Source organism: Sitophilus oryzae, unplaced genomic scaffold (genome assembly GCF_002938485.1).
Source record: "Sitophilus oryzae breed Bouriz unplaced genomic scaffold, Soryzae_2.0 scaffold_177_pilon_pilon, whole genome shotgun sequence".
Classification (NCBI taxonomy): domain Eukaryota; kingdom Metazoa; phylum Arthropoda; class Insecta; order Coleoptera; family Curculionidae; genus Sitophilus; species Sitophilus oryzae.
Window position 1 is genome coordinate 2,821,093 of NW_022146479.1, and position 14,687 is coordinate 2,835,779.

The 14,687-nt window shown below is 33.3% G+C and overlaps 1 protein-coding gene across 8 annotated transcripts in view; it reads right to left on the bottom strand.

The window, feature by feature from the left end:
• The window catches only part of LOC115882567 (probable G-protein coupled receptor Mth-like 10), a 61,229-nt gene that overhangs the window by 1,818 nt on the left and 44,724 nt on the right, over positions 1-14,687 (bottom strand). For 5 of the 8 annotated variants that reach the window (XM_030900749.1, XM_030900750.1, XM_030900747.1 and 2 more), the window contains 5 exons: positions 7,993-8,166; positions 6,232-6,310; positions 5,915-6,093; positions 5,559-5,727; positions 3,694-3,918 (listed from right to left, as the gene is read on the bottom strand). In XM_030900749.1, the coding sequence (XP_030756609.1) occupies positions 3,694-3,918; positions 5,559-5,727; positions 5,915-6,093; positions 6,232-6,310; positions 7,993-8,166 (826 nt within the window). Of the gene's footprint in view, positions 1-831; positions 956-3,693; positions 3,919-5,558; positions 5,728-5,914; positions 6,094-6,231; positions 6,311-7,992; positions 8,167-11,212; positions 11,679-14,687 lie in introns of those variants that run through there. The other 3 variants (XM_030900746.1, XM_030900751.1, XM_030900745.1) reach the window with 3 other exon arrangements.

A 14,687-nucleotide genomic window follows, 5' to 3' on the forward strand; every position in this document is an offset into this window, starting at 1 on the left:
ACCCACGCCAAAACTAAATAAAAAAAATGTTAACACCACCCTCAGCTACAAAAAGTGCATCCAATACCATCAAATTTCGTTCAGTTTAGATGTATAGAGAGCATTGGTTATCGCTGGACTATATGTAAAGTGGACACCCTGTATCTCACAAATTTGATTCAATATGTAAAGTGGGCACCTCGAAATGAATTACATGATAGAGGTAAAATAGGCACTGAACTATTTTTATAAATTCTTAAAATAGAATCGTTGTAATTTAACCATTTTATATTTTAAAATAACAGTTCTCAACAGTTGTTACTTTGTTTTTTTGTTGTAGTTGTTTACTTGTTAAAATAGAACTGTTATAAAAATACCAGTGCGCAAAATATTTTTTATGTGTAGTTGAGATTGCTGCATCACAAAATTCTACCAAGCTTCCCACACCTGTTACATACAAAAAATAACAGGTACGAAAGTACGAAAATAACAGAGGATTGTAGGTATTTTATGGATTAGATTATAATGATCCAGTACGATTGTTCACCACACACGTTGTTATTTTTAAATAACAGTCACACATATGAGATAGAGAGAGAAACCTGTTATTTCAATAATAAATAACAACTCCAGCTGTCATATAGGAACAACAGTTCCAACTGTTATTTAGGAATAACAGTTTTAACTGTTACTTATGAATAACAGTTTCGACCATTTATGTTCTTGTACCCATTTTACATGCTGAATTATCAATTTTATCATTATCTGCGATTAAGGTACACGATTCTTTCTGGTGCCCACTTTACGTTTAGTCGTTATCTCTTATTTGATGCGTTGCTGGGGAACACTTACTGTTGTTCATTTCGATTGAGCTTGTAGTTCTGTGGCATTTTTATTGTTAGGTAAGTTACTAGAGCTAGCGGACGCCGACGTGGAGACAGTTCCCACAGTCTCAGTCGAATCTTTCCAAGTAAATCTAAAATTCGGACAACACAAACATGGAACAGACTGGTCTTCTACGAACTTACTGACAAGAGTTGACCCAAAAAACTAAAAAAACGTGGGCACAAAAATCGTAAGGAGATGAGAGACAGACAAAAAGAAAATATTGTTTCGTCTTTGTACAAAAAGGTAAGAGCAAAAAAGCATATTTTTATGGATATAAGTTAATAAAAACAGATAAAAAGCATCGCTATGTTACAGTTGTCATTCTGGTGAGGTCCGTAGTACATTGGAATGCTTGTGTAAGAAAATACCTTTGAATAAAAAGATTTAGGAAGAATATAATGCTCTCCATGTAGTCATGCATGAGTGATCGATTTTGACATCATAAGTCCCCATGTTTTAGTTTTTGATTTGAAGTTTTGCAGATTTTTTTTTCTGAGCTTATTTTATGTTATTTATTATTTATTCTACAGTTGGTTTTGTTTGGAGTAGTAAATCTAAAAGAATATTTTGTTAATTACAGTTGGGGGTTGGAACCTTTGGTGTTACACAGCAAAATAAAACACTAAATCACCACAATACACCAAAACACTTTTACTTTTACACTGGACGCGCGTCTCTTGAACCATGTTAGCATCATCAGCAGATGATTAAGACTCAAGTCAAGAGTTTTAATCATCTGCTGATGAAGCTAACATGGTTAGCGAGACGCGCGTCCATTGTAAAAGTGTTTTGGTGTATTGTGGTGATTTAGTGTTTTTTTTTATTTTGCTGAATATTTTGTGTCGGAACTTAGATTAACAGTGACATTATTGCGAATTTCAGAAAAAGATTTTAAAATAGTTGTGCAGCGTGCGGTAGATTTCGGTCAAAAATCGAGATAAGGGAATAAGTTTTAACTGGTAAGTAACTATATAACTTCATCAATTATGAAATTCACTGATTATATAATTTTTTCTTGCAATTACGCTTTTATTTACTACTTGTCCAAAATAAATAAGTTACCAATTTGACATAGGTGTTTCAGTAGAGTATCTAGTACTTTTTTTTTATCTATTTTTATCAGAAATAATATTTTTTAGCAATTTTAATAATTAATAACATTTATCGACGAGGTAAAACAAAACCAACAAATTATTGAGTCTACCCTACATTATATTTGTATACGTTTTAAATGAAATTAGAACACACTGATAAACCGGAATTTAAGCCAGCCATATTAAACCTCCATTGCACTCCACCTGAAGTTTTTGATATGCTCCTTCCTTAATTTTTATATTCAAAGGAAAATACAAAAATACCATGTAAATTGATCTAATAGTACACTTAAAGGCCCATCTCAAAAAATATACTTTGACAATTGTGTGGTCAAATTATATTAAATATTAGATTACAAAATATTTAATATTAAGTTACCATAGTGTATTTTTTTTTATTTTACAGGTTTTATTTTTTTCAATTTTTTTTTCAACTGAAAACTTTTAGTGTGTTTTGAAATGTTATTGTAAATGATTAAATCTTTAATAATGTATATATTTCTTTCATGTCCTAAAAGGTCAACTCTTACAAATAACAGCGCTTTCAGATGGAGCGGAGCGTCCACGACTTCGAGCAAGTACCATGAGTTTATATGAACAATTTCACATGGCCGCGTATGCTCCGTCTGACGGCTATTTTGAAAAAACACGACGGACGGTCCGTCGCGGACGCTCCGCTCCATCTGAAAGCGCTGTTAATCATCAATATACCTTCACCAGACAATATTCAACAAAAATATATAAAAGAACGATACAAAACATTTTTTTTTGGTTTTAAGCAAATTAGCAAAAAAATACAATACATTTTTTACAGATAGGTATTACATTTGGAATTTTGAGCATTTTTTCATATTTGCAAGTTTTAACTAAACAAAAATAATAATAATTAAAATAAAGTTGTTTTTGTTTTTTTGATACTTTTGATTTTTGATATATAGGGGACAAATAATGTCTATATCATCAAAGATATCATCGTGGCGGGTTCATTTCTTGAAAAGAATTCTGCTTTTTTGCTACTGGAAGAAAATCCACAATTTTTTTTGAAAGATGATATTTTCAAAGTACTTAATAAGAATACAGTTAAGAATAAAACTATTTAAACATTATATGGATAGTTAAGAATCCTAATTGTTATGGTTATTAAATACCGTACGATCGAGAAAAAAAAACGGCGTTAAAGTGGGCTGGGAAATGACAATCGATGATAATTATGGCGAGTTCAATCTTTAGACGTCATTTACTAAACATTGACATAAATATTGTCAAAAATTAACACTAATTACTAATTATAGAGAGATTAAAAAAGGATAGAACGTTTCCATAAACACAAATCTATTTCGAAAAAAAAATGTCTCGAATTAAACTACACCATTTAAAAAACATATTTACTCAATATAAAAATAAATTACCATCTTTAGGCCAACAGGCAGTAAGCGCCACAAAAAAATAAAGAAGAGTACAGGCTAAGTAAATGTCGTCTAGGGCTTGACCTTGCCAAAATTATCATCGAATGTCATTCCCCAGCCGTTTTTTTTTCGATCGTATGGTATCATCAAATAAAAAAATATATATATAAATATTACAAATACCTATCTTTAAATACTCATAATATCGTTACTCGAGAAACAAATTTTTGACAAAATAAACTTGATTTCAGGACATTTTACTTCATCCAAATGTAACACCGCAATAATTCCTCGTCCATTCAAGCCAAAAACTCATCCCTACATACCGTTTCTGGAGCAATTTCCACATTTTCTTCTTGAACACGAATATGAAGAAAATAATGACGCCATAGGCGGCGTTAACGAAGTCGGTGATGTACCAAATGTAGGAGTACTGCTCGTTGGTCAGCCAGTTGACCAGCCAGGAAATTATTTCCATGCTCCAGTTGACGCCCATGGCCAGCAACAACTTCAGGTACAAGTTGAATCTGTAAAAAATACTTACTAGTGGCCTTCGAAATAAATAAATTGTGTTAGTAATAATTTAGAGTCAAATATTAGTAACATACAGTAGGGTGAATATGCCACTGGTCGGACAAAACGAAATTTTATGAAATAGATAGTATGCTTATTGGGCTTCATGTTCAATATAACAGTTTTTTTCATAAACCTGCCAATGATTAATTATTTTTTTAAGTGATAACTCTTTTGTTTGGGTTTTTAATTATTTGAAGTAATACGAAGCCATATTTTTAACTTATTTCCCAATAAATACATTTTGTCCGACTACCGGTGTATGTCCGACTACTGGCATATTCACCTTAATGGGCAGTGGGTAAATACCCAACGGTAAATACAATTTGGGTATATACCTGGTGTACACACAGAAAGTATATACCCAATGAGGAATATTGTAGATATATCCCCAGTATATATTGGTATATTTCTGGTAGAGATGGGTTGTTATTTAACTATCTGTTATTTTGTAACAGTTATTTAGAAATTACATAACGCAACTGTTGCTACTTCTAAAAAATAACAGATATAAAATAACGACACCGTAGGGATGGACCGCTCGTGAAACGAAGACGGCGCTCTGCATCGCCACGAAATCCTATGCAGCTCGAAGCAATTCCAAAAAACAACTAGTATGAAAAATCTCTTAAGCCTTGTTTTCTACATAACGGTGCTGTAAAAGTCGCAATTTGGCGGCTATTTTTGCCAACGAGTAGTACGGCCGCTTTAATGGTGAATATTATTGTAAAGTAACATTAAAGACGGTGCATTAAAATACTGCCGCTGTTCGCTTGGAATCAGTTCAAATCATAGAGAAATATAAATTAAATAAATAGTGTTACAATTCTATAATATTGTTTATCATATAATATTTATTTTAGTTTTCTCTATGGTTCGAATCAAATATTGCCCACCGTAAAAAACGTGCTTGCAATAGCCCACCATACAGAGCGGCCGCTTCATAAAATACGCTGCGGTTTTTTTCGAGACGAACGGTTTGGAGGAAAAAAGTTAACCTTTTTGCTGCCAGGGCTAATCTGGACGGGGCTTGGGAGGAACATACACCGATTTGTAAGTACAAACACGTTTTTTAGCGGTGTAGCTCGCGGTTTAGAGCGCCTCATACGTTGAAGTACGGCCGCTCTTTAACGTTGCCGCTTTGTAGGAAGCCAAGGCTTAAGCAAATATATTATAAGAATATATTGCTAGTATCGCATTTACACAACGAGTGGAAAGTGAAGCCAAAGAAAAGAAATAGGATTTTGTATAGCTCCATCTCAAAAATTTGGCTTCAATTTCTGTTCCTTACCTTTGTTCTTACTAGCAATATATTCTTATAGTATATTTGGCAATAAGCTACGTCCGATACGAATATGCTACCGGGTATTTACTATGCTGCTATAATTCAATATATCCTGTATTTATCCATTGGGTATACACCAGGTGCAAGACCTTGTATAACATATAAAAAATATTTGAATTGAAATGTAAATAAAAATATGGAGAAAAAAAAATAGATTAGTCTCTCTCAATCATTCCAGATAAATTGGTCATCCATATCACATAACTGACAAAAAAGCATTCAACATTACTTCACTAAAGAAATAAAATATACCTATAGAAAACAAATTTTTACCTTTGTTGCTCTTTTTCAAACGTGTGCCTCTTGCTCTCGTTTTGTTTTAGCATGGACGTTTCTTTTTTCACTTGCCGTATCTTCAGGGCGGTAAAAATGAAAAATACTATGTTGGCTATGACGGAAATACTAGCCTCACCATAGAAGTACCACAGATTAGGAAATCCGTCTGTTAAAAAAATGTATTACATTACATAAAATGTCAGTACAATACACAAATAATATGAATAAATGAAAGCCTCTACGAGATATAGTCTGCCGGCAAAAGAATATCGACAACAAAAAATGATGAGGCAACTGTCAGTGTCATATATTCTTTCCAGGACAGACTATATATATTTCTTATATTGTTTTACCGGCTAGGAAACATTTTGTTACTCCTATGTTCGGTTTATGTATGGAATCTGTGTCCATATATCTGTCCATGAGGTAGACCACCAATAAATGGAGTAAGGGCAGTCCTTCGGCGTACAGGGTGTACAAAATAAGTTTGCGTTTTTCTGAGGACTTTTTGCTTCCGTATCCACGACCACCACTAAAAAATGCCGAAAAAATAGTTAAACAACAAAAAATGCTGATGATAAATTTGACAGGTATATAACGTTTATAAATTTTCAGTGATTTTATTACAAATTTTGATGAAGTGATTATACCTTTTTGTCTAAAATCTTACCTAAAAGTATACCAAATGTCGAAGCATATTACATTCATCCAAAAGAAAGATACCACAAAAAAGAAGAGCGTCATATAGGCTAAAAAAGTAGAAAAAAATAAAAATATATCAGTTTTTCGTAGGTTTTTGTAGATATTTATTAAAATAACTAATTTACAATCATCTACGGAACGATCAAGAATGACAATAGTTGGCAATACTGTATGAGAAAATTTTAGGATTAGTTATTGGTACTCAGGCTAAAACAAATTATTGATAACATTTTTAGCAAATTGTCTCAATTCATTGATGTCATTTTTTTTTACTTTTTATCTTCTTCTAAGGTGCCCGGTGGCGCGGCGCGCGGCGTAGAGGTACAGCTCTCGTCTACCAATCCAAAGGTAGTGGGTTCGAATCCTACACCCGGCATTTCATCAGCCGACTATTTTTAATAAAATAAAAATAGTTTAGGTACCTAGGTCGACTCAGCCTTAGCTTTGTTCGGGTTCTTGCTATTACCGATTCTGAACCGACCTAGAACTCTGCAGCGCATGCGCAAATGAAATAATGTCTTCATATTTCCTTCTGCGCATACGCATCACAGTTCTAGGACGGTTCAGAATCGGTAATAAGAGAAACCCGAAGTAAGCTCTTAAATGAGTACTTGGGATTCACAATCCTGAGGTAATAATAGGCGGTTGAAGCGTAATGCTGGCCACATTACCTTCCTTGTATACCGAACGGCTCTAGCATGGCAAGCTGTACCTTGCTTACTCCCAAGGCGTTAAACGTTATATACGGGAGCTATTATTATTATTATCTTTTGGAAAATTGACGTTTTAAGTTTGTTATTTGAGACATCGATATATTGTTCAATGTAAAAAAATATATTATTTTTCAATATAAGTTTAAAGTACGTCTGTTGGATCTGTGTCTATGAAAGGAATGCGAACAAAAAACCTTTAAATAAGCAGCAATATATTTTATACGTCGGCTTGACGAGTACGTCACCGCAAATCGCTCCGCCCACTGATTTTATTGGCTACTTGCAAATTTGTCGAATTTTTATTGATGGGACGCGTCGTTTAATTTTTTACGAAAAACATCGAGAGAATATCGTTTCCCCTTTCACGTATACCCCGTAGCTACAGAACGGACAGAGGTCCCAACGGACAGACGTACTGTATATAGTTGGACGATTTCAAAATACTGTTAGCCAAGAAGCAACAAACGAAGATGCATTTTGAATTTATAAAAAATATGTAGAGCTTCTTACTCTTAATTTCAAATGTATTTTATTATATTGAGTGCCTTCTAACGAACATTTTTTCGAATAAAACTAGTTTATGATACCTTAATATCAGTTATATTATGAAAATTTGTTACGAGCACGTAACATAACCCATATATTTTAATATACTTATTCAATACTTAAATTAGAAAACCTTCAGAGATTAAATCCATTTATTTCTCATTTTGTTTTGATTAATCTCACATTACGAATTTAAATATCGTCAAAAAATCATATTATTTAATTTTTGGTTTGTTTTTACGCTAGTGATTATTGCGCAGCTGATAAATATTCAAATTTTTTAAATTTATTGCCAACCAAACGAGCAAAATCAATAGTCAACTATTTCAATCATTGTTGATTGCTCTGTATAAATAAAATAGGCACGTTTAGGAATATTTATGAAATACAAGGAAAAAATATTAATATCTGTTTTAGAATATTTCTAAAGAGAAAAAAACACTTAACATGTGTAGAAAATTTGTACTCACCTGCAGCATGACAGAAATCTAAATGAGGTGACAAATTGATAGTGACCAAACAGACGTAAGCTAATAGAAGATGGAGGACATAGAACATCAAGGCTACTTGATGGACATTTTTTTCGGGAAGCACCAGATATACCAGGAAGGTCATCAGCAGAAAGGGCATAGATATTATCATACCTGGAAAAGACAAAATAATGTTAATACAAATGAGTAATACGAATATTTAAATATTTTATTCATTGGAACTATGTTGAGTATAAATATAATATACAGGGTGCTACATATTCGAGGTAGGAGCATTGGTAACTCGGTAACCGTAATAGATACGAACATAGTTAAATCGGGGCAAAGTTGCCACTTTGGGATGTTCACCATGATGCCATCAAAAAAGTTTTAAAAATTTCAAGGATTGCTGAGTTTTTTGGAAGAAACGGATATTTTTGAAAATCAATTTTATTTTTTCCTGTCGATACTTTTTAGAAAATCAAAAAACTAATTGCACATTCCAGCCACTTTATTAGGGCTATCTGATAGTATTTTTAGATTTTCAAATTAGCTGATAATTTGTGAGATACAGAGGCCAACTTAATTTTTTTAAATACGGACCTGCATTTTTTTATTTCAGATTTTGAAAGAACTCGCTTTCCTGAATACAATGATGTACCACACTTAATATTTTATTTTTGTTTTGGAAATTTGGACACAATTTATTTAAACTAATTTCAAGTCCGGCTCTGTTGTTTTTTTTAATATTTAATATATTCATCGTTACAATATTGATAAGCTTTCAAACTTAACAGTGACGTGGGTTGAATACGGAAAAATCAAATACAATAAAATAATAAAAAATAATATGAATAAAATGTAATATGAACAATCAAATCATTTCCCCGGATGGCAGGGCCGTATCTAGACCAAAATTTCGGGGGGGGGTTTGGCTTGGAGGGGGGGGGGTACAAAAGCTGCTAGGAAAAAAACATAATAAAAAATCGCTTTGGGCTACACTCAAATCTTAATTGAAAATAAAATTTTAAAAAAGTAACAGGTAAAAATTATTAATCTTAAAGGATAAACTGGAAAAACGATTGACTACCTCTTCGATATCGATATTTATTTCTCTATGTACGCTTAATAGAGCAAGTCCTGTCAATCGCTCCTGACCTGTAGAGTTACGTAGGAAGTCCTTCAATCGCCCTATGCCGCAACCGCACATGCGGCATTTAGCCAACTCCGAGCGTTCGTCAACTACCGAACGCTAGTGATCGGACTTCGCCTTTCCATCCACACATGCGGGCTCTGATAGCAACAACATAGAGACGAGCGCTAGTTCTCGCCGCCGATCGAGTCGCCGAAGTCCGACTTCCTCATTCACACACATAGGAAATCGGCGAAGCCCCGATCCGAGATCGCCGAATACCGCATGTGCGGCTGCGGCATTAGGGTTGAAAAAGACCTTTCTGGTGTAGCTGTTGACACTGGTAGAGTTGCTAGGATCATTAATAAAATGTATATATTTGGAAATATACACTGGTTACACTCCGATTATCGTTTCGATGGCGTTTTTAGGTCGGTCGACTGCAGGTAGTTGCTTCCATTTTTGCCGCCACAAGTCTAGTTCTGCCGCTAAAGTGTCATAGTCCAAGAATTATTTGTTTAATAGCAGAACAATAACAAACGTTTATCACGTTAATGACCAGCAAAACACACAACATTCAAAATCTCCCTCAAACTTTTGCTGTTTTAAACACTTGAATGTTGAAAGTCGAAAATCGAAAATGACATTTGCTTTCAAAGTGGAAAAGTGAGGTTAGGGTGTATAATGTATAACATCAATGACTAAAGAATACAAGGACAAATAGCACCCGAGACCAAACTGTGACCATTCTTGCAAACAGTGCCGTGGCACATATTTTACTTAACATTGCCGCTTGAAAGGATATTTATATTTTTGATATTATATGTTTTCACTACGCCTAATGGTGTATCGGGTGGTATCATATACTAATTAATTATGAAAAAAACGTATTAAAATATTGACAAAAGGCACATAACTAGTATCGACGTATAGTACATATCAAGTACATATAATATCAGAAAAATAATTATCGAATTCAATAAAAAACGCTAAAAGGTGTAGGGTACTGTTTATTTCCTATAAAACGTAACTTCTGGCTCTTTCTTATCATTGCGCCTTTTACACTTGAAAGCTGAACAAATTACCATTGTAATAAAGTTTATACAAAGTTCACTACACACAACCATTTACTACAACTAATTACTACAACTATTAAAAATCGCTAAAATGTTCGCTGATGACCAGCTGATGATGTCTAAAAAGTTGGCGTCTAAGGTCACAAATTCTGCTGCAGCCCGTATATGGGCGTTACATGTTCTGGTATTCTTTAGTCATTGATATTCATCCATCTTCTTCTTTTTTGTTTCGTTCTTACTTACTTACTTACTTAATGATCATTACTTTCTAAAAATTTTCGGCCATAATTTCGGGGGGGGTTTGAACCCCCAAAACACCCCCCCAGATACGGCCCTGCCGGATGGCTTCGAAATGGTAGAGAAGTATAATGGCTAGCGAGGTACCTGGACCGTCTGATGACGTCAAGTAATTCGACAGGTCCAAATTTTACAAAAAAGTGAAATCAACACATCTCGGCTGTTATAATAAAGAGTACAAAATGCATTCGAATATATAAGAAGATCTATTCAAAAGCTATAAATAAAATTGAAAGAAAAATAAATTTGTGCAATAGGGAGGGTGGCAACCCTTTCGAACATGTAGACTATGTAAAGCATTAGAAACTAGTTTGTAAAAGTTAATTTATTCATAATAACTACGATTAATATTATGCAAATTATTAGATCGTAACAGAATTTTTGTTGCTGTTAAGGTACCCAAACCAAAAAAAAGTATAAAGTGTGGCATATCATTGTACTCAGGAGACTGAGTTCTTTCAAAATCTGAAATAAAAAAATGCAGGTCCGTATTTAAAAAAATTAAGTTGGCCTCTGTATCTCACAAATTATCAGCTAATTTGAAAATCTAAAAATAGGTACTTAAGATGTTTTAACAAAAGTTAAGATGTTTAGGACATACATTCATATGATTTTTTTTTTCTTAGAATAGATCCAAAAATCACCCCCTTAAATATTAGCAGGTCCTTAAATATTAGCAGGCAACACCCTGTATAAAAATACAAATATTTGTTACCAAAGGTCACGTGATTTTGTTCGTTTTCAACTGTTTCAGAACTGAAACACAGAAAAACCCCAGCAGCTCCATCGAAGTGATCAAAGCAGTATTTGTCAGCAGGAACAACCAAATCACCTAGTCCAAGAGATGGTACTAATATTGACCCATTTTCTGATAAAAATCCCGTATCGGTGTGATTGATATATATCGAATATTCGTCTTTGCCGCATCGCTGCTGATATACAGGGTGTACGTTTTCGTAGTTCAGGTAAGGATGGGTTTGGTTAAATGGTTGGCAGGTAGATTTTCCTGTATCGTACAGAGTAATGGCTTCAAATTCTTTGCAACACTTTCTAATGCACACTTTATTATCACAGGAGTTTAGACTAGAGTTATTATTTAATTCGACCGATTTCGAAAGAACACCCAGTAGAAAAACGACACAGGAGAATTTCACAAGACTTGTCATTGTGATGGACGTTGTAGCAAAACTAAGAAATAATATTAATTTTCGAAGCAAATTCTGATATACAACGTTTATACAGATATGACACATCAATCTAAAGGAAACCACAACAAAAAATAACAACCACTAAAACTTATTATAACTAAACGCTATGTTACTGTTCCAGAGAGTTATCTTTTAAAATGATTAATATTTGGAACAAAGAAAAAAAATTGGATACTGTACAGTACTAACTTTTATTTTGTTCAAAAGGTACTTCCATAGACACTAAATAATACAACTGACTTGGTTTTACATATTAGTCTACGATCCGGCTGCAGGATTATTACGCCCAAATAATAATAATAATAATTACAGGGTGTTTTATTAAAAAAAATCCTCCCGATCCAGTCACACTTTTTTGAGCCACCCTGTAGAAGTTAAATTATTTTCCTGAAATACATCTTAGCGGTTTAAAATTAATATTCCCATTAAAAGTGTATTCCCTTAATTCATAAATATACGTAAAAATTAGGTTTTCATTAAAAATATGATGAACGTAATAATCCTGCAGCCGGATCCTCTACTATGTCCTTTCACAAATATTTTGTAGTGGAACAACTACGTCACGAGATTTTTAATTTTTTACATTCTATGTTTTTGATGGGATTTAACTAACAAGTTCCCGAACTACAGCCAACGTCCTCTATTATTCAATCATCCTGTATAGATGCACATCATGCACAACGATTTTTATTAGAGGATAAACAATTAGATGTTTATATCGGCACCGTTAAAACGTCGTAATATAAATTACATAATGACCCATTCACGCTGTTTTCTAAATACAAACGACCTCTAAAAAGAAAGGGATATACATTTAAGACCCTTTTACTAAGTGATTATGGCAAGTCTTCTAAGAAGTAACCGTTGTTTTGAAAATTTTCTTTTAAGTGTATATTTTTTCTTAAGTCATCAAGTAGATTTGGAAATATACTGGTTGCAAAGACAAACAGAATTAATCTACAGCATTTTTACAGGGTTTGTAGAAATTTACGCCATGAGTTTCCAGACCACCCTGTTTAATAACTGAACTTTTAATAGGGTTGTTATGATATAAACATTTTTTTTCAAAAGAGTTAACGTCTCTTTTTTGCTGCTAAGGCTAATCTGGACTCCAGCTACTTCCAAGACATCGTCGAGCACGCGTTTACATGTGAATTGGGATATTGAGCAATGGACTAAAGTCCTTTTAACGGATGAATCGCGGTTTTGCCTGCGAAGAATTTTTCCGAGACGTTCGTTTTAAAGCAGCGTATCTCCAATACAAACAGAGATAATGTCGTAGTTAAAAAAACAAAATGCTCACAAATGATGAGGCTACAATGTGATTTGATTTAGCAATAGCCACTACACCTGCTGCACCCTACAGGGTGTTACAAAGTTCGGGCAAAAAACTTCGTCTTATTGTTGTACCCTGTATATGCTCAAAATAAATTCGGAATAAACATTTCTGATGTAGCATCCGCTAAGAAGGAATTAATTTACAATTTAAAAAAAAATCATCAAAATCTAATGACTGGTTCGCGAGAAATCCAACTTTGAAATTGGGGCTAGTTTTTAGTGACCGTTTTTTTTGTCGGTGTTATTTATTCTAAAATTTGCAGTAGAAAATTAAAGGGAAAAACTTGTCTTTTTAAAAACGCTGTAAAACATCAATGCCAGTAGTGCTATTCTTGACATCATTCGCAAGTTCTTTGTATGGCTTTCTCGGAGATGCGATAGAGCGATATTTGAAGATGCGAGTGGTCAAGAATAGGTACCCAGGGGTTTAACTAAATTGTATTGCTTTTTTGAATAAAACCTGTTAGCGTGATATTAATATTAAATAGCTGCATTTTAAGTAGTTGTTTCATGGACAGGTTGTTATAGGTGTTATAAAAATGATTTTATATTATTATGTTGGGATTTACCGTGTTCTAAAATAAGGTTCTTGTTATTTTAAACATTTAGTTTCCAGTGATTTTAAAAAATATACTTTTTTAAAAGGTTGTTTAAAAGAAATATTTTATGTCACAATAAATTTTATTAGACATAAATGTAATTTTTACTATATTTGGACATAACGGACATCTTAAAATATTCGCGTATTTTAGAGTTATCAAACAATATATTTTGTTGTAGTGGGCTAATTTTGATAATTGTAGCTAAATTATTTGAATTTTTAGCTTCTTTTTAGATTAAAAATTAAAATCCCCATCTGCCTATTATACGAGGGAAAACAAAATATTGTTATTTTAGCCAATGTTTGAAACATTAGTTTTAATAAAGTAAGGAATTTAAAAACCACTTTATCATTAAGGTGCAGTTTTTCTAGTTAGTTTGTTTTTTTGGTTCAAATCAGTATCTGTATTTTTAATGGAGATATTCGCTTTTGAAGAAGACAGTAACGATTTACAGCAATTTTTGCATTAAAGTATGCCTTTGCTTTTGGTCCTCACCAACACACTTTTGAAATAGAGTTCATTGTTTTTCTAATATCAATCTTAAGGAAAATTCATATTATTATTGTTTGCTGCCAGTTACGCAGGAGAAATGCTTCTCTATATTACCTCTAGTATCTCTGCCATGTTCAATTAAAGCAACAATAGTGGATACAACTTAAAACCATCTCTTCCTCAAGACACAATAATAATACTTTTTAATAACACAGTGACATTAGAAAATCAATAAACACTATTTCATAAGTGTGTTGATCAGGGCTAAAAGTAAGTGCTATTAATGCTAAAATTGCTATAAATCCATCTAGCTAGAAAATGAGCGAACACTCAATGGACCAGAACCGTTCTGCTTTCCAAGTGGAAACCAACTTAAAGCGGTACTCAAGAACTTGGAAGACTCCATCTGTAACCTGGAATGGGAATCCTCCAACGGTCTAAGACACTGGAAGAAATTTCTCAGGACTTACGACAGAGGAAAATCAAGGAATTTCCTTCATTTCAGTAAGAACAATCTTCGGATTGTCAAAGGGTTTTTAACAGGACACTG